At 44.3% G+C, this 24,145-nt stretch overlaps 1 protein-coding gene across 8 annotated transcripts; it reads right to left on the reverse strand.

The window, feature by feature from the left end:
- Window positions 1–745: 745 nt before the first annotated feature.
- On the reverse strand, window positions 746–22,988 carry SLC75A1 (solute carrier family 75 member 1). 8 transcript variants are annotated; one of them, XR_015286910.1, is made up of 13 exons: window positions 22,897–22,984; window positions 20,334–20,522; window positions 19,068–19,164; window positions 15,522–15,625; window positions 14,579–14,737; window positions 13,249–13,437; window positions 8,688–8,796; window positions 7,947–8,058; window positions 6,522–6,630; window positions 4,475–4,565; window positions 2,876–3,315; window positions 1,855–1,944; window positions 746–1,500 (listed from the first exon to the last, which is right to left on the reverse strand). XR_015286910.1 is itself a non-coding variant. In XM_086889507.1 (13 exons), the coding sequence occupies exons 2-13, from the start codon at window positions 20,502–20,504 to the stop codon at window positions 1,394–1,396; spliced, it is 1,386 nt and encodes a 461-aa protein (XP_086745633.1). In that variant the 5' UTR covers window positions 20,505–20,522; window positions 22,897–22,988; the 3' UTR covers window positions 746–1,393. The 8 variants fall into 8 exon arrangements, 6 of the variants coding, with proteins under 6 accessions (XP_086745633.1, XP_086745629.1, XP_086745628.1 ...); XR_015286911.1 differs by lacking the exon at window positions 22,897–22,984 and adding an exon at window positions 22,615–22,855; XM_086889507.1 differs by having other exon boundaries at window positions 2,876–2,923; window positions 22,897–22,988.
- Window positions 22,989–24,145: the final 1,157 nt, after the last annotated feature.

Raw genomic sequence — 24,145 nt, forward strand, 5'->3', positions numbered from 1 at the left:
CAGGCGGGCACTGGGCCGGAGCCCCCGGACAGCGACACTCAGGCAGGACTGCATGGCACGAATGGCTTTCAGCTTCTGCTCTAACACTGTATGTCCTTGTACACTAGGAAGCAAACAACACTTATTTTGCTAATTGTGTTTTATTGCAGGGTCGTAACTAAATGACTAATTGCTGTATGTTTCAGTTCTTCACTGAAGTCCCTCCATTTATCTTGACCACATATGCAATGACTCTTAATTTCTAATTTTGTAGTTTGTTCTTTTAGTTCTTTGTATTACAATATGAAATGTAGTCATGTATGGTATGGTTACACACTTTGGGGCAGAATAAAGTCCTGTATTTTTCTTTCTTTCTTGTATCATTAAGTTCTACTCACAAATAAAACTCTTGAAAAAAAAAACATGCTCTGCTTTCAAAACTTGCACATTTTTATTCCATAGCCTCAGTTGCTTAGTTTTGTTTTAATGATTAATGTAGTGTGTTGATTAACGATGGCTTTCATTCTCAGAAAATACTCAAATTGGCTACTGCAGGGATCCCTTCCCAGATTCCCAGCAGTGGGCAGAACATGGAGGTTCCTTCCCCCACCCATTAGCTGGGGTCAGCATGGTGCTGTCATCCATGGCTGGCTCCCTCAAGGAGGTCTTTGGCACCTTGGGTAAAATTCTGGCCCCTTTTTGCCTCAGCCAGACAGGGATGTTCAGTTCAGAGGGGTGTAACAACTGTAATGAATTGACCACAGGATTGTTCAATGTAACCGTTTATTGTAATGCAAAAAGAACAGGGCTTTGTCATCAAAAACATCACACAGTATTAGAAATATAAAACATCTCTCCAAATTTAATTGTATATTAAAAATAGTCCACCTGTACCAAAGTACCAGTGGGGTACCAGGCAGCCTGTACTGTGCTTCTGCTTTTCTTTGACCACCATGCAGGTGTGGATGCAGCATTTGCAGAACTCTTGTACCACTTGTACAAAAACACCATCAGAATGGTCCTGAGAGTTTGTTCTGTGTCAGCCCAGCCCCTGCACAGGCCCAGGGTGAGGAGCAGAGCCCTGAGTGCAACAGCACAGTGAGTGGGGAGGGCTCCAGGCCTGCTGCTGTTGTGCTGTCTCTGCTTCTCTGCTGCTCTTAATGCCTTACTCAACTCTTTGTGGGGATTGTGTGTCTGTTTTCATTTGTTTGGTGTTTTTCTATTTGCAAACCTAACCCAGCTGGCTGAGAGACCACCTTAAAACAACTGCTGTGTGTTGTTGCTGCAAATGTTCATCACGTATCTCCTTCCAGAAGATCAAAATCTCCCTTTTCCTATTTGCTCGGCAGTCAGGTGCCAAGAGTCAGGTCTTGCAGAGGTCCTTGGACGCTGGTGAGGGTTTTGTAGTTTCTTCCTACTTCTCCTTTGTCTGCTGTTTTATAGACCTGAGTAGAGCCAAGGGGACAAGGAAAAAAGCTCCACAGATAGTGAAGCAAATCTCTGCCCCGGCCAGCCAGTAAACTGCAAAAGAAAGGGGATTCACCTTGTTACTGTGCTTGTCCTTGCAGCTGTGTGAATGTCCCCAGAGCTGTTGTGCTCACACAGTACCTGCACAGCTGAGCAGAACTGCTGACCCCTTGGCTCAGCCAGAGAGTGCCAGGAGCTTGGCACGTGGCTGCACTCAGGTAACAGGTTCTGGCTTGTTTGGTGTTAACATTAGCCCAAGTTCAAGCTCTGAGGCTGCTTCCCCTTCCTCTGTCCCTTTAGTCCGAAATGCTCAGGGGCTCTGACCCCATGCAGGGGGTACCTGTGCCCCTCTGCCCCACCTGGGCTGTCTGGTGCCAAAGAGAGGAAGGAGCACGAGGCCACACTCACCTGCAGCTGCCAGGATAGGTCCCAGGGCTCTGGCCAGGGCGCCCAGGCTCCTCAGGATGCCCATGACTCGTCCCTTCTGGCTGGCAGTGCCTGTGCAAGCAGAGTGTGACATTGTGGAGTTTGGGCATGGCTGGAGCTCTGGGAGCCTTGTTCTTTGGGGGTATTTCCCACTTGCATCTTCCCCTCCCATCATTTCTCACCCAGTCCCCAGTCTGCACTTGCCCTCCATCAAGGCCCTCACAACTGCTTCACTGCATAAACACCGGGGCCTGGCACCAGTGCTTCATTGGGACAATTTGTAGTGCACGTTCCACACCTCCCAAAAACCCCCAAACCTATCCAAAACAAAGGCCTCACATTGTACACAAGATGTTCTGAGAAGTCCCACGTGTACAATAAACACAGAACTGTGGATGCAAGTTAAATAAGAGCAACATAAAAATGATATTAATGAGCAAAACCTTGCTTTTCCACCTCAGCAAGCACTGCAGTCCTGGCCTCCAGCTGCCCCAAAGCCATGTTATCCACAGCTGGCGCCACAGCTACATCTACTTTACAAGGTTACATAGCAACCAGTGCCAGAAGGTTTCTCAGAAGGTCTTTTCTAAGGAATTGGCAAGAAATTATTTCACTGCTGGCAGGGATGGCCGGTATCTCTTTCAGAGAGCCCAGACTGTTCTCAGTGCTGTTTGTGGCCTTTGCCCACTTCTCCCTCATCACCACTAGCAATGAGGTTGCTGCAGTTTCCCCATCACATTGGCCTGAGCTGTGTTACACAGCACAAAATTCAATGGTCACGCAGATCATTGCTGTTAGTGCTGAAATTACCAGTTTTATCACACAGGAGTGAGCCAGGGGGTGCTTCCTGTGCTCCCCGGTAGCAGGGCCTGAGATGGACCCACAACTGTTCCTGTTGATGCTTCACTCAACTCAGGGTCAGTTCCCTACAGTCTGAGCCAGGTCAGTACGAAAGTCAGTGATGTGGCCAAGGGCAGCCGGTCAGAGCAGGAAGGACACTCACCATAGCCTGACACCACTGCTGACAAACACGGGATGACAATGGCTGCAGCTGGAAAAATCCACAGAAGAGACTGTCAGTGAACAGCAGAGCTCAGAACAGACAAGAGCAACAGTGACAAACGTGTGGCCCAAAAGCGTTCCTGCTGCAGAGAAATACGCTGAGCTCTGGGCACTCTACCACCACTGAGTCACCAGGTTTAATCCAGTTCAGTGAAGGGAACACCCACTCCGAGCCAACCTGCAGGAGGAGCCCAGAGCTGTGAGTGCTCCGAGCAGATGTTTCACATCAGCATCCCTCATGCCGTGAGCCCATGGGACAGGGATGGACAGGGCAGAACAGCCAGCTGGCAGCTTTCCAAACCACTGTGCTCTTCTCAGGTGGAGCAGGGAATCGCTGCTGTTCCAAACAATGAGGTGGCCATAGCCAGAGTGACGCTGTCCCTGTGCACACAGCACTGCACTCAGGGACGAGAGGCAGCTACAGGCTCTCTTGGGAAAGAAGACAGTCACGTCCAAGAAGAAAAGGTTACAAAATTTTTTGGACACAAAGACAAGAGTTGTTCAGCAATCACTGCCCTCTTACTGAAATAGGGGCCTTTTCTGACAAGAAGTGCCTCAAATGTATAAAGCAGAAGGGAAGGGGAAGGGGAAGGGGAAGGGGAAGGGGAAAGGACAGAAGGGACAACAGGAGAGCAAGAATGATCAAGGTTGCTTAAACTTCAGGTGTCCCAGCTGCTGGGCAGAGGGAGGGAGAGAAGAGGAAGATAACCCAGGGGGCATTTCTAGCTGGCTTAACTGGGAAGAGGTGGAGTTGTCTGTACAGGAAGGGGCCAGGGAAGAGTCAAATATGGTTAAACATAATGAACATCCCCTCTCACTCCTCACCTGTCAAACACACAGCTGGCCCCAGACAAGTAATAGACTCAATAGGTACATTTTGTGGTTTATAGTCTACTACTAAATCAAGCTGTACCATGCAAGTGGACTTCAGTGGAGAAGTCCACTTTTGTAGCAAGTTATATATGGAGCTGCTTAACAATAGTTAGCAGCTTGGTAATACTTGAAATCTCTTTTTAGACATCCATTAGATGGATCCAACCTCATTCATGACTGCTTCCATGAAGAACAGCTTAGGCTGGCAGAATAGAATTTATACAAACACTGAAAGCATCTGACCCTCACTCTCCTCAGTCCAAACACCCTCAGAGTGTGCAGGTTTCCAGCCTAAAAAACGATGCAACACCACTTAGGTACAAAGATTTGATGTCTTGTTTTTTTTCCTGAGCTGAGCTATTCAGTGAATATTTTGCTTCTAGGTCTGTTAAGAGGGGGTGAAAAAACCCATCCTCAAGAGCTCCACGATGAGACAGGACAACAGGGGCACTGGGGATGCTTCCAAATACCACCATGACAGCTTCCTGTGATACAAACAGCATCGGAAAAAAACCCCAGACACCGTTTGGTTCATATTTCATAAACCCAAGTGTCAACTTTCTGTTACTTCTAGTTTGAAATTAGAAGTGCCTCTTTTTTAAGTGTGAATAAATATATGAAGAGAAATCATTTGTGCTTAGCTTGCAGTGCCTTTTGAACAGCTCACCGAAGGAGTACAGCAACAGTCCAGCACTCAGCATGGTCACATTTGCAGCCCATCCAATTAACAGGAACGCTGGAATCAGCAACATAATAGCCTACAAAAGGAGTGAGTCACACGGTTACATCTGAGCCGAGCCTGTTAAAGCCTGACTCTAGGTGTCCTGCCAGTTCCCTTCGGGGGATGAGACAGCAAACAAGTTACAAGCAGAAAACCCTTTCTTCCCAAGCAGACATTTCAAAGTCACCTGGATGGCCACACAGCAGCACAATGAACTTTTCTGTTCCCTCTATCACGTGATTGCACACCACATGCAAGTTCTCTCTCTACACATCTGTCCTGTCAGGATTTTATCTCTCATTCTGTGTTGACCTGGACAGAAATCTGGCTTTAACTCTTCATCTCCTGAGCTGGCACAAGAAAAGAAAAAGCTTGTGTGTGGCAGGACTACAGCTTCTCTGCTTTTTCTCAGCATTATTGGCTGATTTTATCTTTTGCTTTCAGATTTCAGTATCCAAGAGGAAAAAAGGGGGGAGAGGGTATTCAAAGTCCCCAAAATAAAGAGCATTCTTCATCTCCTCCAAGAGCTGGACTTCCATTCCCCTGTGATGTCCCCCTCACTTACAGAGCTCCTGCAGAAAAGACAGATCAGATCTGCTTCGTGTGTGATAAAGGAGGGTATTCACTGCCACTGAGTGCCTCATTTTGAAGATTCAGTAATAATGAGCTACTGTAACCACTGTGCTAAGAGAGGCCACATTTGCCATATGGTGCAGATACACAAACTGCCAGAATAGCTTCAGCAAAAGGGGGAAGTCCCACAAAACCCACAGGCATCCATGGGAAAGAGTGCCCAGGGCTGGGGCTCTCTGCAGAGTGGACACAAGTGGTTCATGAGGAGCCATCAGCCCAGCAAACGAGTGTTTAAGGTAACAGCACTTCCCAGAGCAGGGCTGAGGAAGGAGTGTAAAAATGAGAGGTGCAAAGGGCAGTGCAGTGCCAGCAAACACAGCAGGCTGGCAGAGCACATGGGTGAAGCTGATGTGGAGGATGAAGCAGCACAGCTGATGCTCATCCACAGGGAAACGTGACACCAGCAGCCTGACATCAATGTTTGCCTGCCAGGAACCAGGGTGGAGATTGTTTCACCAGCAGAAATCACTTAAAGAGAAGCTGAGTCAATTCACTGGAATGTAGTGGTTTGGAAATATTCTACCCTGCCACCACTGAAATCACACTGGCCTCAAAATAATGTAAAATACATTAATCAAGGCTCTAACAGTCCAAGCAAACCTATTGCCAAGGAGCCAAGGTAGTGCTTTGTTTAGTTCCACACACAAATGTAAAGGACACAACACATTGACTGTCCCCACAGCTGTATAAACTGCAGGGAGCTGTTCCCTGTCATCCCAGCATAGCAGCTGCAGTATCTCTGTAAGGAAAGAGCCAAGTAAAACAAAGGAATGTACACTTCTGTCAGTGAAACCTCAGTCTGAACACTGATTTGTGCTTTTGTTACGTGTAATACTGATGATCAGAAACCAAAGATTGGAAAAAGAATCTATTTCTCCCTGCCCAGCAGTGAAATATACTCTAGGGAAAGCCTGTCACACACAAAGTTAGCCAGATTGAAAATAATTTCCCAGAAAGAGAGTCAGAGATCAGCCCTGAAGCAGCTTTAGTAGTTTCAGCACTGCAAGAGAAGTCACTGAAACAAAACATGCTCTTCACAATATTTTACCTAATCTGCACAGATGGACAATCTGTTCTCATTCCTTACTGCAATTAAGTATGAAGAACACAAAGTTTCAATAGTATTGTTGCTCATATCATAAGAAAGGGCTCTAATGTTCCAAAGTTTAGTTAGGCAGGTAAGTGCCCAACAATCAGTTTTGAGAAGTCATTAAGCTGGATAAACAAGACAGAAATGTCTTTTGATTGGACAAATAAAGTTATAACCTCCAACTACCCTTCACTGCACTTCAGACTGAAAATTAACATATCTGATTTGTAGGGGGGAAAGAAAAAGAAATATTGATTTATTTTTTTTTACCCTTTTTACAGCTCTGATTTCATTTCCTGGCTTGATTCGGCGAGCATAGCCTCCCTGGATCACAGCCATTGTTATTCCGATAAAGAAAAACATCTTGCCCTGCTGCATGCTGGAAGGGAGGCAAAAACACAGATTACAGAGTCACGCACGGAGCGTTCCACCTCGGGCTCCACCGCTCCCCTGCCAACCCTCCCCTGAGCAAGGGAGACAAAAATCCTTTGGGGCTCACACAGCACTGCAGAGCTCTCACAATTCTGGCAGCAGCTGCCATGGCAAGCAGAGAGCAACAAGGGAAAACTCCAAGGATTTGTTGTATAGATGGGACAATGCTAGCAAGTGCTGCAGCCACCTCTGGGTTGCTGTGGGGCAGGTCAGGGTTTCTGGAGTAGCCCACAAAGACTGAAGACATCGATGACCCTGTGCTGTGAACATCTGTGCCACGTGCATGGGAGATGTTGGTTTCCAAGGTGCAGCTCATGGAGGGTTTGATGGAGGTCAGCGAGGCACAGCATGATGGTGATCTGGTGTCACACTGGGAAGTCTGAGACATCACTCCCTCTGCCCTTCAATTTTCTTCAATTTTCCCTTTCCCCTCTCTTATTGACTGAATTGTGTGGATGTTCTCAACTGAAGGGCCTCACCTCCACAACAAGCTTGCTGCCTCAGAGACTGCACTGCTGGCACACGGCTCTGCAGCTCAGAGGGCTGCCCTGAATGCACAGGACCCAACAAAGCTCAGTGTGCTACAAAACCTCTCCTTGACACACATGGATTAGTTAAACCACAAACTATAATGAAAGACAGGGAAAGATGAGACAACCCCCTGAGAGTTACTCAAAGGGAAGGACATGCACAGGAATCAAGTTGCAACTTCACGTTCCTGGCTGGAATTCTTCCTATGAGCTGGAAGGAAAAGTATTTCAAGCTGAGCTGTTGGTGGATTCTGTTCTCTTTCTTCTCTGGTGGTTGACTACAGGAAATCAGGCTCTTAACATGACTGCACACCATATGCCATGCAGAATTTGCTGATGAGCAAATATCATCATACAGATATCCCCCCATCCTTCACCTCTTTGAGCTTCAAGATTTGTCCTGATACCCAAAAACTCTTCTGATCAAGAAAACGTTTTGCTATAATCAGTGCAACTAGCACAACTATACCTATTTCAGGAGCTTTAATTTAATCTTGGGTATTTATTCCCCAGTTCTTAGAAGTTGTAGACTGAGTACTTCCTTTCCTAATAAACATTGTGCCTATACTTCATAAATTCTTCTCATAAAGCCCAAATACCACAGAATGCAGGGGGGATTTTACTGAGTGGTTTTACTAATGTCAGAAACCCTCTCTTGAAAATACATGAACAGACCTTAAATCAAGATTTTGGAAAATATCCCAGTCAAAATATACAACATTTATTGCAATACCTGCTGAAGTGGAATCTCTGGTGAGTGAGAAAACTCAGTGTGTACTCCAAGCCAGAAAACAGGAAGAGGTACAGGAAGTAGGCCAGGCCCAAAATTTTGAGATTCTGAAGATCTGAAAAAACAAAAAACCCAAACAAACTCCAAGGGGGTGGGAGGTGGGGAGAGAAACATGGCAGTGTTTTCCAGGCAAAGCCTGACAATAAAACCACAACACTTCTATTGTAGCAGCATTTATCAACTATACAGTTGATTATCAGCTATACAGTTGAGAATATACAGTTCCCACCTCACATGTTTATTTTAAATAGCCATGCAAGACACGCCACAAAATGAGTCCTACAGAGATGTAGAGAATCCTACATCTCCAAGTCGTGAATTGAGAAATAAAACTCCAGTCTGAAGTTCCTGGTTTTCAGTTTGAATAAGCAAACTCACATCTCCCTTGCTCATGTCTTGATCTAATTTTAAATCTCTTCACTTACTGCAGCCAGTGGCTGGGGAAAACACAACTAACATGTCAGAAATCTTCAAAACACTCGTCTTCAAAACCTTCTCTTGGGAATAAAAGGACCAAGGTCCAGTGGAACTTCTGATTGGCTGTTCATAAACTATTAAGGTGGGTTTTAAATGAATAAACAAAGTCCTGCTTCTGGAATGGTATGAGTACAGTTTTCACTTTGAGACCAATGCCACACACAAAAAGACACAGAGTGTTACTGTAAAAAGCCATCTGACACTTACTCTGCTCTGAAGGGGATTCCTTTCCTCGGGTGACTGCAGAGAACTGAAATAAAGCCAAAGGACTGAGCAAGTCAACTGCTGCCTGAAATCCAGATGTCACAGAAGGGACCTGATCAAAGACAGAAAGAGGTTTATTTAAAACCCTGATGTAATAACCACTGCTAGGAACTGACAGTAACCACCAAATGTGCCTCTACACCTACACAAATCATCTGAGATAAAACAAGGCACCTGGCATTGGGATTTGAGTGGGCCCCAATAACAACCCAGACTTTCTGAACTCAGAACTGGTGCCAGCAACTGTAATTGAAAGGTAGAGCATTGATAGCACCTTTCACTGAAGACAAATGTTCTTTTGGTTCTTACAAAGCAGAAGTGGCTCGTTCTCCACAGCTTTGAGGGTGGCTTTATTTGATTCACCTTTTGCATCATCACAATGGGAAACTAATGGCACATCTGCCTGCAAGCTCACAGAAGCTGAGGATCTGCTCTTGTGCTACAAATCTGAGACCAGTATGTGCAGCACATCAAACACTGGTCTGTTTTGGGACTGGTCGCTATTTTAGCCAGCCAGTGACACCTCCTGGGGAAGAGAAGGAAAATATATTTTTACAGAGATTCTTTGGAGATATTTTAGAGAAATTTCCAAGGAAATTCTGCCCCAGCCACAATGGTTGGTTTTTTAAAAGAGGAAGACATATTTTGTAACATTTCTGGGCCTTGTACTGTATACATCTCAACCTAATTATGCACCTAGTGGCACTCTCCCTGCTTCTTACCCACAGGCACTTATCCTTCCATCTATAGTTAATTTACCTTTTTTTTTTTAGTTCTAAAATATAGAAAATTAAACAAAACACTAAAAGAAATAATGTCTAAATGATGAGAAATCAAATTCCCTACATTATTAGGGAAACAATTTTTTGGGGGAGTAAAATTTAGCTTGTTACTTTACACAACAGTCACAGGGAGAGATAAGACACTCAAGAATCCTGAATAATCACATGCAGTGTTTCACACATTCAAAGCACTGCACAGGCTCTATTTGATGAGCTTTCTTCTCTTCCCAGATAGGGAGGGAGGGAGCTATTGTATGTGCCTTTGAGAGTAGAGATTAAAGGTCAGATTATAAACAGAATTTAATCTCAGTGCATGACCTGGGAACTCATTGCAAGCTGGATTTAATGAAGCTGTAAACAAATCAACTTTCAATATGGTATTAATGTGACCCCTGTCTTGTTTTGATAATCAGAGCTTCTGAGTACCTGGCAGCAGAGTCTGGAGCCCATTAGTCTCACAACAGCAGCCAGTTCAATAGACTGGGCTGGTCTGAAGCCATGAAGCTGCTGATTCACACAGAACATACTGAGATGTTTATTCTCCCTCCCACTGCATTTATTGCAGACAGTAAACAGACACGCCCAAGAAGTTTGCTCACCCTGTTGAGAAGTCTAAGAGGATTTCCTGAAGCTGGCCTGTGGCAATCCCCAGGTCCTGCATGTGTTGGTAAGATGGGGTTTGCACTACAGCACAGAGTACTACAGCACAAGCAACACCCTGCAAGCATCTTTGCCAGTAATAAAAATACCCTGTAGCTTGTACCTGTATTGAATTATTATCCATGTCAGACGGGATGCCAAACAGCTTTGCACAAGGCTGATTTTAGTTTGGTGCAATTAGAATACATTGTAATTGCACATGTTTAGAATCTTAAGTGTTTTATGAAATATATATACCTATTAGATTTTTTTAATGTAGGTGGGTTTATGTGTGTGCACATAAATTTTTTTCAGTTTCTCCTATCTTTGCCATAGAAACAGTGGTCTCAAAATTATTTCATCTACTGATCCATAATGAAAACATTGTCCTAAAACTGGCTAAAGAGTTTTACCATCCCCCAAAAAGTATACACTACCAATTTCAGTCAATGTCAGCAGCTGCATGAAGTTTAGTTTCTTGCAGGTTCAAACTCTGCAACATCTAACTTGTATTTCATTTCTATGCTTATGATTCATTATTCCATAATTGCTCAGTTTTACTTCACGATCACCCCAAAAGTCACCTTGAGTGGCAGGCATTTTTCAGAGTGTCTTTGCTCATTCTGTTTTCCTCTAATGCAGAGAGACTCAGTAACAGGTCTGGAAGGCAGTCAGTCCACACCAGGAATGCAGGCTGGGCCTGCCAAGCTGCAGCCTTACCTTCCAAACCAGGCGTGTTTAGTATGCACAGAGCACAAGCTTTGTCTTTCCACAAGTCTGCTACTGATACTGCATAGCCCTACACACAGTTCAGAAAAAAAGAGTTGTAAGACTCTCCCTACATCTAGGCAGCCTTGCTCATGGCTAGCTTAGCTTAAAACTAACTCAAAAGCTCTTAAAGGGGATGGTTTCCACTAGAGACCTTCCTATTCTTGCCTCCTTTCAGTCAGGTCATAGCAGGAGCTTCTTTTGGCTACCATAAGGCCAGCGTCTGACTCTCTTCACCTGATCAACTCGTGGAACAGTTGACAAAAAGAGGAAGGAAGAGAGTAAAAATGCTGATCTCTTTCAATGAAAACACATCCTCGTTTCCCATCCCCCTCCATTTTCCCTTCCTACAAGTTAATTCCAACATGAATCAATATGAAACACCTTCTCCTGTGGAAAGCAGACTGATAGAGAAACAAGGGTATAATGAGAACACAGCAAACTTCAAGGAAACAGATGTCTGATCCCACTGGCACATCCTCCTGACAATTATCATGATGATTTCCCCTCTCTTTACAGCTTTGTCCTTCCAACATATTCCACTCCTATACTTGCGGGAGCACCTGCTCCAGCTCAGCCCAGCCAAGTTCCAGAAAGAGTCAATATACCTGTCTTTCCTCTGTCATCCACAGGCCAAGAAAACTGCTCACTCCCACTCAAGCAAGTGGGAGGAATTACCAAAGAAGAGAGCAGAGCAGCCTAATAACTGAAATTACAAATATGATGGAACACATGGATCACATGCCCACATGGAGGCTGGCAGCACAGGAGCACTGACACCAACCACAAAAAGCCTCAAACCACCTTCTCATGAGCAGCCAAACATTCTGTGCACTTTGTGTGGCTGGGACCTGGCCCTGAGCCACACCTAACTGCAGCACCCACTGCTCTACAGGAGCAGAGCCACAAAAAGCAGTGACAGAGAGCTCCTTTCCTTACCAAAATTCAGTGGTGTTGGTGAATACAGACCAGCTGATCAGAACTTTCAAGAGGATAATAAAAGGGGGAGGGATCTATTCAGTCATCACATGATCCTAAGGCACTGAAACCATTTAATCACTCTACTGCAAAGGAGGAATTGTTTATAGAATACAGATTTGCTCTGCAGCACTTCCCCATATCACCATGGTGCCACCTTCCTGGAGTGTGCAGCTCTAACTAAAACAGGATTTTATCTGGAAGGCTTAGAAACAGCCACATAGGAAAGAGGAACAGATGACACATGGATGAGTTGTTAAAGGAAAATAACATAGCTATAGTGCTTGGGAACATGGTATGAGCAACAGATTTCACATGGGACACAACCTGATGGGAAACACTCAGGGAAGGTGCAAAGTTTTGCCCTGGTAGGATCATTGCAGATAATTCAGTTTCCTGAACAATTCTAAGTGTCAAATGGGTTTGGCTATCCAGGGACCAAGCACGCTCCAAAAACTGAGTGCTGCCTAGAAACCAGGGATCACAGCAAAGACCCAATCCAGTGAAAACCTCAAATCAAGTGCAGATAGCCAGGGCTGGATTCCAACTCTCTCACTCTACAAAGGAGACTGTTCTAAGAGACTTTTAATCAGACATACTTTGGACAGTGTCTGATCACACTGTCATATTAAGTCCTAATGTTAATAAATGTTTGGCCCCACAAATCCAGTCAGTCACTGAATTTTAACACATGTAGGTATTTTCTATCTGTAGAAGACAGAACAGCTCAGAAAAAAAGTAATTTGTTATTTTAGTGTTCAAAATATTCAAGCAAATACAAGATGATAGGTAAGAAAACTTCTATCACCTTCTGCCTAAATGAAAATCCAGTCTCTGATGCACTTACTTTTATGATTTGCTGAAGTTCTTCCCCAAGGAATCCTTGTGGTCATAGTTTAAATTTCACAGTCTCCCTCCCATGTTCACATAAGGTTTTGAGAAATTTAAACCTAATATGTCAAAACCAGTAATGAAGCAGTCATGTTAACTATAAAGATTTTGTATTACACTGGGCTAGGAGATGGGACCATCCCTGAAGTGTTCAAGGTCAAGTAGGATGAGGTTTTGATCAATCTGGTCTAGTGGAAAGTGTCCCTGCCTGTGGCAGGGGGGTTGGAAATAGGTGATCTTTAAGGTCTCTTCCAACCCAAAATATTCTATGATTCTATGATCATACAACTGCTTTGACACCAGCCTTAATAATAATCCTAATCCCAGGAATGAGCTAAATTTCTGAGACACTGGCTAAGCCTGTTCTTCACAGTTTCAGTATTTCAACAATTCTCAAATCTTGTTTTTACAGAAAACACAGATCTTGAGACCGATCGTCCATTTACCCGTTTTTCCTTGGGGAGCGTTTCTGGAAGAAGGAGGAAGATGAAAATTAAATCAGCCACAGAAAACACGAGTGCTGACAATGCTGAACGAAGGTAGAAGACTTCTCCTTTCTCTGTCTGCATGGCGAGGTAAGCACCCATCATGGGGCCCAGGGTGAAGCCCAGGGAGAAAGCAACACCAATCATGGCCTGCAGGGATGAAGTGAACACAGACAGAGAATTTTAGACACCAGTTTCTTCAGGTTCTGTAATGATTTGGAACCAGGTACAGAACCCAATCACCCTGAGGATGCAAGGAGTGGACAGCAAAGAGCATGAAGTGTGAAAAGCCTGCTGTTTCCAAATACCCAATTTTGTTTTTTGTCCAGTCAGGGAAGTGGCAGGAACAGGAAGTGGCCCATCACTGTTTGGGAATAGCTTCAGTCAGATGCTGTTCACCTCCCAGAAAGCAGAATGAACATGCCTACTTTGCTTTGGAATAGAGAAGAATATAAGCCATGTGGATGTGAGCCATGCTGCACTAAGTGACTTACTCTAAGGCCCTAAAAATAGGCCCCGACCCATTTTATTCACCAGTGCTGTAAGGCTACCTCTCTTCACAAATAAAAATGCATTTTGGCTCACCAGGATTATAATAATTTGCTTGGAAGACTCATTAGCTATCACTGTGAAATCTAAAGCCTTCCCCTCCCAAGAAGCAGCTGTCCTCCGTAGTGGCTTATAACAATCTGGTAAGAGAAGTCTGGGCCTCTAATGTTTTCATAGGATGAAAGATAGAACTGGTAATTCACAGGCCAAGTTCAGCCTGCAGGTGTTTCCATCTGGCCACTGCCTTCTGGAACTGGATAGGGCAGTTGCTTATACTTCTCAGTCAGCCAAATGTCACATCCTTTACCCACTGAGCTCAGATCCTGAAGCCAGCACAGTGTGCAAGGAAGCCAGGAGCACACTGCTGTGCTGCTGTGCTTCCACAGCTTGGGCAGGTGAGGAAAAGTTGTTGCCCTTTAATTGGCTTCCAGCTGCCAAAATTGGACCATAAAATCTTTTGATTTCTAAGCTATTATAACCAGAATTAAAGTTACCAGAAGGATTAACAGTTCTACTACTGAAACAAGATAGTTTTCCCATCTCTAGAGCATCTGTGTTTCACTTGTAGGTGAAGGTCACTGGCAAAAGTCCAAGAAGTCCCAGAAATACGATCTGGCACCTTTCCAGAAGCAAGGTAGAATGTAAAGTCGTGTTTTCACTTGATCAGTGAATACACTGAGGAAGACATACTGAGCATCCAAAATCAATTAAACTAAACATGTGCCCCACAAGTGTAACTCACCATGCCCTTGCTCCGTGCTTTTGGAGACGGCAAGTCAGCAATTATAGCTGTGGACAGGCTGACATTCCCTTTGCTTATTCCCCCTATGATCCTGGAGAGAAGAAAAACGCCAAAAGTCCGAGAGGCAGCCCAGAGTGAGTATGATGCTATCAAACCCATCTGCAGAAGCAAGAAAGGGTTCTTTATAAAGCAATGCAAAATGCTCATTTCCCAGCTAAATATTTACATTTTTTGTTTGTTTTCAATGGCTGCTCCAAACCCCATGTAACAGAAATGACTGAATAGACTGACACTGCACTATGTCTTGAACAGCAATATAAGTAGAAACAAGTCCATACAAACTAATAATAATTAATAACTAATAATTGTGATATTTCTAACGAAATTAGAAGAGAAAAATTCTGTGGAAGCTAAACCAGTCCTGGGTACAAAACATTTTTGTACATTCCACTCCATTTGTTTCCAAATTCAAGAGAAATCTGAGTTCAAAATAAGGAGAATATTCATGTTTATAAGAAATGTATCTTGCAGTGATATATAGAACTTCCTAACAAACAATTTCCAGGCTTTGTGGAACAGGTCATGAAGTGATCAACCCTCATTAATCACTTGATGAGCTAAAATACATAGGAATTAAGTCTAACATTTTTCAACAGAGCATCTGAAGTCATTCTCCCATACACAGGGGAAAGGGATTTTGGAAAATGACAGAAGCAGATAAGTATTTTGGTGTCTTCTATGGGAAGTTCAGTTTAAGCACTCACACTTGGAAGTGTGGCCAAGAGACTTGGCAAGAAAGAGTCAACAACCAGCAGATCTAGAAAAGTCAATTCTAGAGCTGAACTGTGACTGTCACAATTCAGTTTCTGTGCTAAGCACAAGCTCATGGTGCCTTCCACTGCATATTGAGATGCCATGACTAAGATCAGCATGTGACACATACCACTGTCATCAGGATGACAGGTCTTCTGCCCCAGTGGTCTGACACGGCACCGGTGAGTGGAGAGGAGAAAAACTGCAGGAGGGAAAAGATCGAGCCAATCAGACCTAAAAAAAAAAAGATAAAAAGATATGGATCATTAGGCTTGCTGCCTTCATCTTAAATACAAAGACAGCCAAGCTGTTTGAGATTTATCACACTATGTGAGATAAAAACTTGAAATTAAATGCAGAACAGCAGCTATGAACAATAGCTTTGTCTCTGAAGCCATGCCACTCTCAGAACATCAACCTTGCATTGTTACTTAACTAAGGCAGCAAATACAGACAGACCAGATGCACAGACAGATCAGAGTAACAGGCATAAACTGGATGACTTTCTGGTTATTTCACTGGTGAGAAAGGGTTTGAAACTCACTGGTTATTATGGAATGATGATTCTCCAATGTTTCCCTGCTGACTACATACATTTTCTGTTCTTAAAGCAGAGATCACACAGTCTTCAACAGTCACAGTTCTTTTAAGACTTTTTTGATTGTTTGAACCTGATTCTGTCACACTTAATTAGTTTTTCTTTCCTTTTTATCATGGAAAGAAAGACTTAAGCACTGCTGTTAGTGAGGCACCCTAAGAGGTAGGAGTGATTCCAACAGATGCCAAGAATCTTTTGAAATCTGCCTCCAGCTTCTGTGATCTTTAATTCCTCTTTTCTCTTGCCATTTCTAGCTTCACAGACTTATTAATTTGCACTACACTTTCAACAAGGAGGCAAAAGATGCTTTGCTGTCACAGCTTTTTCTCTAAAGGAAAAACTGGGTTATATGTTCCAGATCATTCAGCTATCAAAGCTTTAAAAGGCAGAGCTGAGACAGGCCAGAAGTTCTGCTCCCATCAACTTTGAGGGAGGCAGAATATTGGTACTGAACACCTTGTTGAGAAGAGCTGCTTGTGGTAAGTTAAAGCTCAAAAAAACTGTAAAAAATCTTACAGAATTTTACACTGGCAGTTTATGACACACAGTTCCCTTCATTGTGTTTCTAGCACTGTAAAAACACCCTTTCATGCCAAATATTTCCAAACCAGCATGCAGCAAAAACAGGGCTGGACCACAGTGGGGAAGGAACTGGGAGCTGAGGGTGACCACAGCACTGGCAGTGCCCTCACCAGCCTGGGTGCCCCACAACCTGATGGGCTGGGCAGAGGAGGTGCTGCCAATAGGGCCCACTGACAGTCCCACACAAGGAAAGGGTTATTCAACACACCCTTCCAGGGAGTCCAGTCTGGAGCAGCAGGAGTCAGGGACAGAGAAAGGAGTGGAAACAGCACTGTGATATAGGCTGGGAGACAAGACACCTCCAATGTAGGTCTGAGGCCCATCCAAAGGATGGAGACAGAGACAGCCCTGGAGACAAAGTCTGAAATACAGCTCCTGAATCACTGGGTGATGTGTGGGTGATGACTGGTCACAGCAGCTAAGCATTGGTGCCCTCAGGGCCCTGACATGGGCAGAGAAGTTTCTGCCTTGAAGAGCTTGCAGTCTAACCAAAAATGAAAAATATGGCTGGCATTGGGAGAAACAAGAAGACGATCTTGCAAGCACCTTCCCAATCCAATGCTCCTTGTGGCAAACGAGGGCAGTGAAGGAATACAGGCTGCAGGAAGGCTGCAGCAACCTCTGCCTAACATCACAACTATAATGAAACTTTCCACACAGCACTCCCAAGGGTACAGGACACAGCAGGTAAAAGGAAAAGCAACAAGTTGGACTTGACTGGGAGTTCCCGCCCCTTGTCTAAACAATCTGAGATGGTGAGAAGTTGAAAGTAGGAAGCTTCTGGTCAAGCCAGAAGTGGAGACAGAAAGCAGCTTCTGAGGGATTAAAGAAAACTGTTTCCTAGCATTCAAAGCCAGTAATTTGACTAAAAAATGAGCAGAGAAAGAAAAACATGCCTGCAGGGATATGGTGGGAAAGAGGAAAATGGCTTATAAACTTCCTAATGCCTGTTATACCAAATTTAACTACTTTAAATAGTAGCAACACATTCACATATATTCTAATTAAGTATTCTGCTTCATTTAGTTTATTTTAATAGGCTTTTGCTTATCTTGGGGGAAGCCTCAGCAGGTAGAGAGAGCCTAAGTAAAATTAACCCAGACAACTTCATATCTTCATACTCTGAAATCACAGTTTTGTCACAACTGTCTAGATGGCAAGAAGTCAGAAGTCTCTGATGTGAAACACAACATATTTCCCTCGCTGTTCCTGCTGGAGCTCACCCACACCAGTGTCCTAGTGACAGAAAATGCTTATGGGTCCTGCAAGCCAGCAGCTCTGCTGCTTTTAATAAGACTAATGAGATTTAGAAGCAGGGCTGCACTATACCCACCCAAGGAGCAAGCAAGGCTGGAACTCACAAGTTTGTGTTTCTAGTGCTTCCTACTGATTGATCTCTGATCATGTGCAGATCAATTGTGAAAGGAGAGTAATTTCTGTGACTGCCAGGGCCCAGCACAGCAGGCTCCTGACCCTCAGATGGCAGTCAAACAAGGATTAGCAGGCCTGTATTTTTGTAACAATCTGTAGAACAAATTGAGTAAGATCATAGGATAATTCAGGTTAAAAAGGAGCTCTGGAGATCACCTACTCCAACCACCTGCTCATAGGGTCAGCTGTGAGTCAGAGCAGATTGTTCAGGGCCTTACTCAATCAGGGCTTGACAATCTCTGAGGATGGACACTGCTCTGGGCAGCCTGTTCCACTGATCATCCTCACTGGAAAAATGTTTCTCCCTATTTCCTGTCTGAACTCCCCTGCTTCTACTTATACTTGTTAGCTCTCCTTCTCCCACACACCTCAGTGAAGATCCTAGCTCTCCATAACCTCCCCACAAGTGTTGGAAAGCTGCCATTCACTGCAGACCAGCCAAGGGCCACAGACTGTCCATCTTCAGAGCCCTCCATGGAACTCACCACAGTGTACAGACACCCTTCCTTGTACTGGGGACCAAAACTGAATGTAACAATTCAGATATGGTCTATCAAGTACTGAGCAGAGAAAGATGATCACCTCCCTTAATCCACTGATTCTGACTCATTTCATGTACCCCAGGAGCAGCTGGCACCTTTGCTGCCAGAGCTGGCTCATGCTCAGCTTGCTGCTCACCAGGACCCCCAGGGCCACAAGTGAGTGTCCAGTCTGTATCATTGCAAGGACTACTTTTTCCACAGGCAGGACTTAAAATTTATCCTTACTGTATTTCACAAGGTTCTTGTTATCCCATTTCTCCTGCCTGTCTAGGCATCTCCAAATGACAAAAACTTGGGGCAGACAAGAGTTGGGGCTGTCCAACTGTTTATTGCTGTCAGTGTGGCAAAAACAAAGTCATTTGTAGTCTACTCTAAGAGACATTTTCTGTGTTACTTAAATGTAGAACTAATAACAGGTAAGCATGTTTTTTTGTATTTCTTGTCATTCTTCACATCAACATTGCAAATAACTTGGAAAGAACACTGCTTTTTGGCTGTTAGCTTGTTTGTTCAGTTTACCTACCTCCAAACAAGACACTGTTGTATTTCCGCTCTGGAGGTATCCCAGCCATCACTGCAAACCAGTCAACCCCACGTTGCAATGACAAATAGAAACCATCCTGAAAAATAGAAAACAGGGAAACAGAAGCAAGAAGGCAGTTTTATCTTCAAAGACAGCATCAGAGCTCAGTGAACTAGAGACAGTGTTAGATAATTCCTTCCCTCTTCCTCCCCATGAGGGAAAATTTCCTCACTGATCATAGGCAAAAATAGCTTAAATTGTGAATGTTAACAGACAGCAGATAGTATACATTTAGGTGGAGGAATATCTGAATTTGAACTTTCTCAAGCCTTCAGGCCCATTACTTGCTAAATCCTGAATTAAACAGGCATGCCCTGAATCTTTCAATTAAAAAGGCAACATGAGACACACTCTGCCCTGCTGCACATAGACTGTTTAGTCTGGGAAAACCAGAAGCTTGCAGATGCAGAAGGAAAAGGTGGTGCATAAAAAAGAATGATTCCCAAAAATAGGAGGAGGACTTTAAAAAAAGAAGGTCTGGAAAAGAAGGTGGAGATCTTGCCTATTGGAAATATACTGGAAGCGGGGGAAGACCCTGGAGATCAGAACCCATGGTTTGGGTCAGAGTTATGGTTGTAAGAAGGACAAAGCCTACAGCTGTAAGCTGAAGTGGTATTAGAAAGGGGCTGAGAGACAGAGGTGTGGGCTGCAAAAACAATTCTTCCACAACAACTTGTTCATCTTGACCAGTAATGCCATTAACATCTGAGAAGGGTAACAGTCAGCAACTGCACAGCCAGGATCCAACAGAACCTTCTGCTCTGTTCCTGGAGCAGCAGCCAGCTCCCTGCTAGGAATGGAAGTTGAGATGGAACACTGGGGGAGGGAGCAAGTGACCTTGTGAAATTCTCAGGTGGGATAAAAGCTCTCATCTCTTTAGTTCTTCAGTAAACCCCAGCACACAGATCCATTATGAACTGCCTCACCAGTGACAAGTGACAAGTGTAAGACACAAAAACATTAGTAACTACAAGGACAAGTCCCTAAGAAATACTTGATTTTTTTTCAAATCAAATCTCTCATTTTAAAAACAAAGGTGAAGAGTCTTATGCATGTTGACAAATTCAGTCCATGAACCATTTATATGTGCCAGGTAATTATTAATCTTCCTACAGCTGTTTGGTTTGCCCCAAGGCAGGTGATTTTCCTTCCATTCCTTCCTCAAGATCTTAACACTTTCTGTGGGCTGACTTTCTTATTACTTACCTCAGTCTGGCTGTAATAATCAAGGATGGAAGGAAAGAGTGGCAAGATGAGAGCAAATCCCAACAAGTCGATGAAGAGTGCCAGGAAGACAATTGTAATAACACGATTATAGTTCTGTTCCTGCTTGTCATTGGTGGAGCTGCTGCTGGTTCCTCTCTCTCGCAGGGCCATGTTCCCAGTGCTCTGCTTCTAAAAAAAATTGCCTTTATATCCAGTCAACAGGAAGCTTTTTGCAGGCCTTTCATAAGAGTATCTTGCTGATTCATTCCTACTTTTTCAAGGCTTTACAGAAGTAAGTTCTGGCTATATTAATCTACCTGGGAACAAGAGCCTCAACTCTCTAGTCTAGGTTATCAACTCAGCACCAAATTTTCTCCCATCAAGAACACGCTACAAAGGCAATAAAACAACTAACTCTATTATAGGAGCACCTCAAATAGAACTAAGGAGCATTTGAAGTTTGTCAGTGTGTGAACGACATTAATACGACCTTCCTACAGGTTTCAACTCAGCATTACAGTAAAACGGGTATGAAAGGGCACTCTATTCCAAATATTCACATCCACATAAGAATTGATTTATGCTTTCAGTGTATATTAGAAATGACCAAAACAACAATTATGAAAGAGAAAAGAAAGATGCAGACTTCCTAACTATTGCATGAATGCTGTCTTCAAGATAAACCCCTGACAGCAACACAAGAAACAACCGAAGAAAACTTTAAAACTCCATCTTTTATTTCTTTCTTCAGGTGATAGCTACTGACCTGGGGCATCAAATGATTAAAGCAGCGTTCTTATTTTGTCAGAAATACCAGAACTATCAACTATCTTGGATAATACTCCAAAACTATCATAAAGCCCTAAGCAAGGATGCAGGCCATATATAGTTCAGTCTTTAACAAATAAAGGAGTTGGTCTCAATCCCAAAAACAAACTAATTTTCAACATAAATCAAAATCAATGAGTAATATATAAACCATGGAACTACAAACTTCAGAATTATAAAACATACATGATATCTCAGTCATAAAAGAATAAAATTTAGTCCCTTCTACTGCAAAAGTCCCTGAAAGTTTGTTGCACTAAAAGAGAAAAGGAGACAGAATTTCATCCAAGGCAAATTAGTACAAAAAACATTCACTGACTTCGATAAGTCAGCAATGAATTTTATTCCAGACCAGATGTACCATATTATATACACAAGACACTTGTGCATAGAAAATGGTACTACACTAATTGAAGGCTGTAACACTTTGTCATGCTCAGCAATAAATATTATTGTGACATTTCTTTACCTGAGAAGTCAGTTTATTAGCACTGAAGCATTATTAAAGTTCAATTGCTATGAGATAAATAAACACAGAATGGGGGCCACCTGCAATCCATTTACTAAACTCTTGGCATAATGCTCTTAACCAAACTGGTCTGATTTAGCAGATATATGTTCAAGATCCTTTTATTTAAAATGGCAAATCAACACTGCTACAAATATTCAGCATTATTTGCTTACCCAAATGATAAAAGAGCACATGGAGCCAAAATAACCATTCTTTTAAGCAAATACTCTCTGGCCCTTGGTCAATCCAGCCAATGGTTGAGGGATGGGTTCACTAAAGCAGATTCTATCTTGTCTTTCCACACAATTTGTTTAGTCATCCATAGAATTGTATGATCAAACAGAACTTTATTCCAGGATTATTTACAAAGGTAATACTCTTCACACCTTTCCCTCAGGAACATTTCTGCCAGTGTGTAGCCCAAACTCATCGATGCTTGTGCTGACCTTTCACTTGGCTCCAGTTTTGGCTGTGTGGTTGCAATTTCCCTTACGCAATGTCCCAAGGTACTGCATGTTTCTGCCTTTGTGTTCCATCGGTTTTGTTGTTCAAACCTCTCCGTAATTTTTTGCTAGGCAGGAAACCACACATTTTACAGGCCCTTGGCATCCTGACAGCAAAAACAGAACGCTTTACCTCCGCGGCGACATCTGCCTTGTGTGAGGCGCGCTGGGAGAGGGAGGGCTCTCCGTTTGGGAAGCTGTTTCTGAGGTGAGTTTCACAGGTGAGTCCCTCACACTCGCTGCCTCTCCCCAGCCCTTCCCTCAGGATTCCCCGCTTGCGTCTCTTCGCTTCTGTCCCTGTCCTCCGCCCGCAGGGCCAGGGCTTGATGCCGCGGCTCCCAGGAAGGGATCAGCACCAAAGCTGGCCCTGCCCTAACGCACGAACTGAGATTTGTTATCTGCCAGCACCGGCAATTTCAACCTACTGGGGTTTTCTTACCTCACCTTATCCCCCTGTAAGATTTCCCGGGCCCGGCTCAGCCGCGGTAGGGCTCCTCAGCCTCGCTCCCACAGCCCAGGCTCGGGTCAGGGCAGGCTTTCGGCCGAGGCACAGAATAAGCCGCAGGTCCCCAGGGCAGGGAAGGGGCGGCCCGGCAGAGATGAGGCGGAGGACGCGGGGTCTCTCCCGCCAGGCTCCCGGGGACCCGCACCCGCCGGGGCAGCCGCGCCCGGCCCTGCCCCGCCGCTCCCGCCGCCCATCCGCCCCCGCCCCGGCACCTACCGCTGCTCCGGGCTGTGCGGGCGGCCCCCGCCCGCCAAGAGCCTCCCCGGGGATGCTGCGGGCGGCGGCTCCTCCCCGGCCCTCCGCGGGCCCCGGCCGCCTTCCTGTTCCGGCGGGGATGGAGCCGCTCCCGAGGACGGACCCGGCGCGCCCGAGCGGCTCCGCGGAGCGCGGCGGGGCTGGAGCTCGCAGCCGGCGCAGCGCCGCGGCCTCGGAAATGAACCGCGTACCTGCACCACAGCCCTTCCTTTGCCCTTAAAGACCGGTCTTGAAAGACTCGTTATAAGAGGAGAGCGATGTTTCGTTTGTTGCTACAGCAGCAGTTAGCTGCGGCTTTGATAAGAGCTGTCTGACAAAGACAAAAAGGTAGTTGCAAAAGATGTAACTCTGTTCCTGAATCAAACTTCTCCCTCAACACTACGTGTTTTAGCCCAGAGAACATGAATAGCTGCGGTCTTGTAAGCGCCTCCGAGCACTGTACCTTTATCCAGGCGTGTCTGGTGTCCAACTGCCTAATTAACATGGGAGGATGTAGTTACAAGTGGACTTAGGCAGATCCATCACCACAGTCTTAAACAGGCAAGATTCTGCCAGCAAGGTGTATAAAGCAAATTGATATAGGTTATAAAAAGACCTCTGATTTCCTCGAAGGCAATGCAGTTCGGGGTGGATGTAGTTATCAGCACTTGGGACACAGACCTACTCAGTGACGTCTCTCATGGATTGCCAGCTAATTAGACTTGGAGAAGCTTATGTAAGCATAACATCAGGATTATCATGCCAGTTAGATCCAATAGTTATCTAACTAGCTAACTCAAATAGTGAGCTGCTAATCTCATGTATACCTGAGAATTTTATGTACTTGGTTTGATGTGAAAAATATGGTAGATCCACTACATAGTCTGAAATCTGAATGATTACACAACTGCAGCCCACTCCAAGGCAAACTTCTTTTTTGAGGTGCTCTGGACTAAGTATGAATAACCCCTTAATATCTGGAAAAAAAATAAAAATGTATTCTTCTGGCTTCTTATCACTATATATAACTGATCAGGCACCATCTGAATTCAGATACATTAAAAAATCCCCATTGAGACAAAAAACCCATCTATTTCTGTTGTTAAATCTACTGGTCTAAAGCTTCTGCAGCTCACTGAGCCCAGTTGTATTACTGCAGTCAACCATGTCATACAATCCTGAATATAAACATATTACTGTTTCTAGAACTAGATAGGTCATTATCCACTTC

This window comes from Cyanistes caeruleus, chromosome 5 (genome assembly GCF_971803275.1).
Source record: "Cyanistes caeruleus chromosome 5, bCyaCae1.hap1.1, whole genome shotgun sequence".
Taxonomy (NCBI): Eukaryota; Metazoa; Chordata; class Aves; order Passeriformes; family Paridae; genus Cyanistes; species Cyanistes caeruleus.

Coding starts and splice junctions, on each gene's coding strand:
- SLC75A1 (XM_086889507.1), bottom strand. CDS start 20,504: ATGGCCCTGCGAGAGAGAGGAACCAGCAGCAGCTCCACCAATGACAAG. Junction 6,631..7,946: donor CAGAGATTCCACTTCAGCAG/GTATTGCAATAA, acceptor CCTCCCTTCCAG/CATGCAGCAGGGCAAGATGT. Junction 1,945..2,875: donor AGCAGTGGTGTCAGGCTATG/GTGAGTGTCCTT, acceptor CTGCTTGCACAG/GCACTGCCAGCCAGAAGGGA.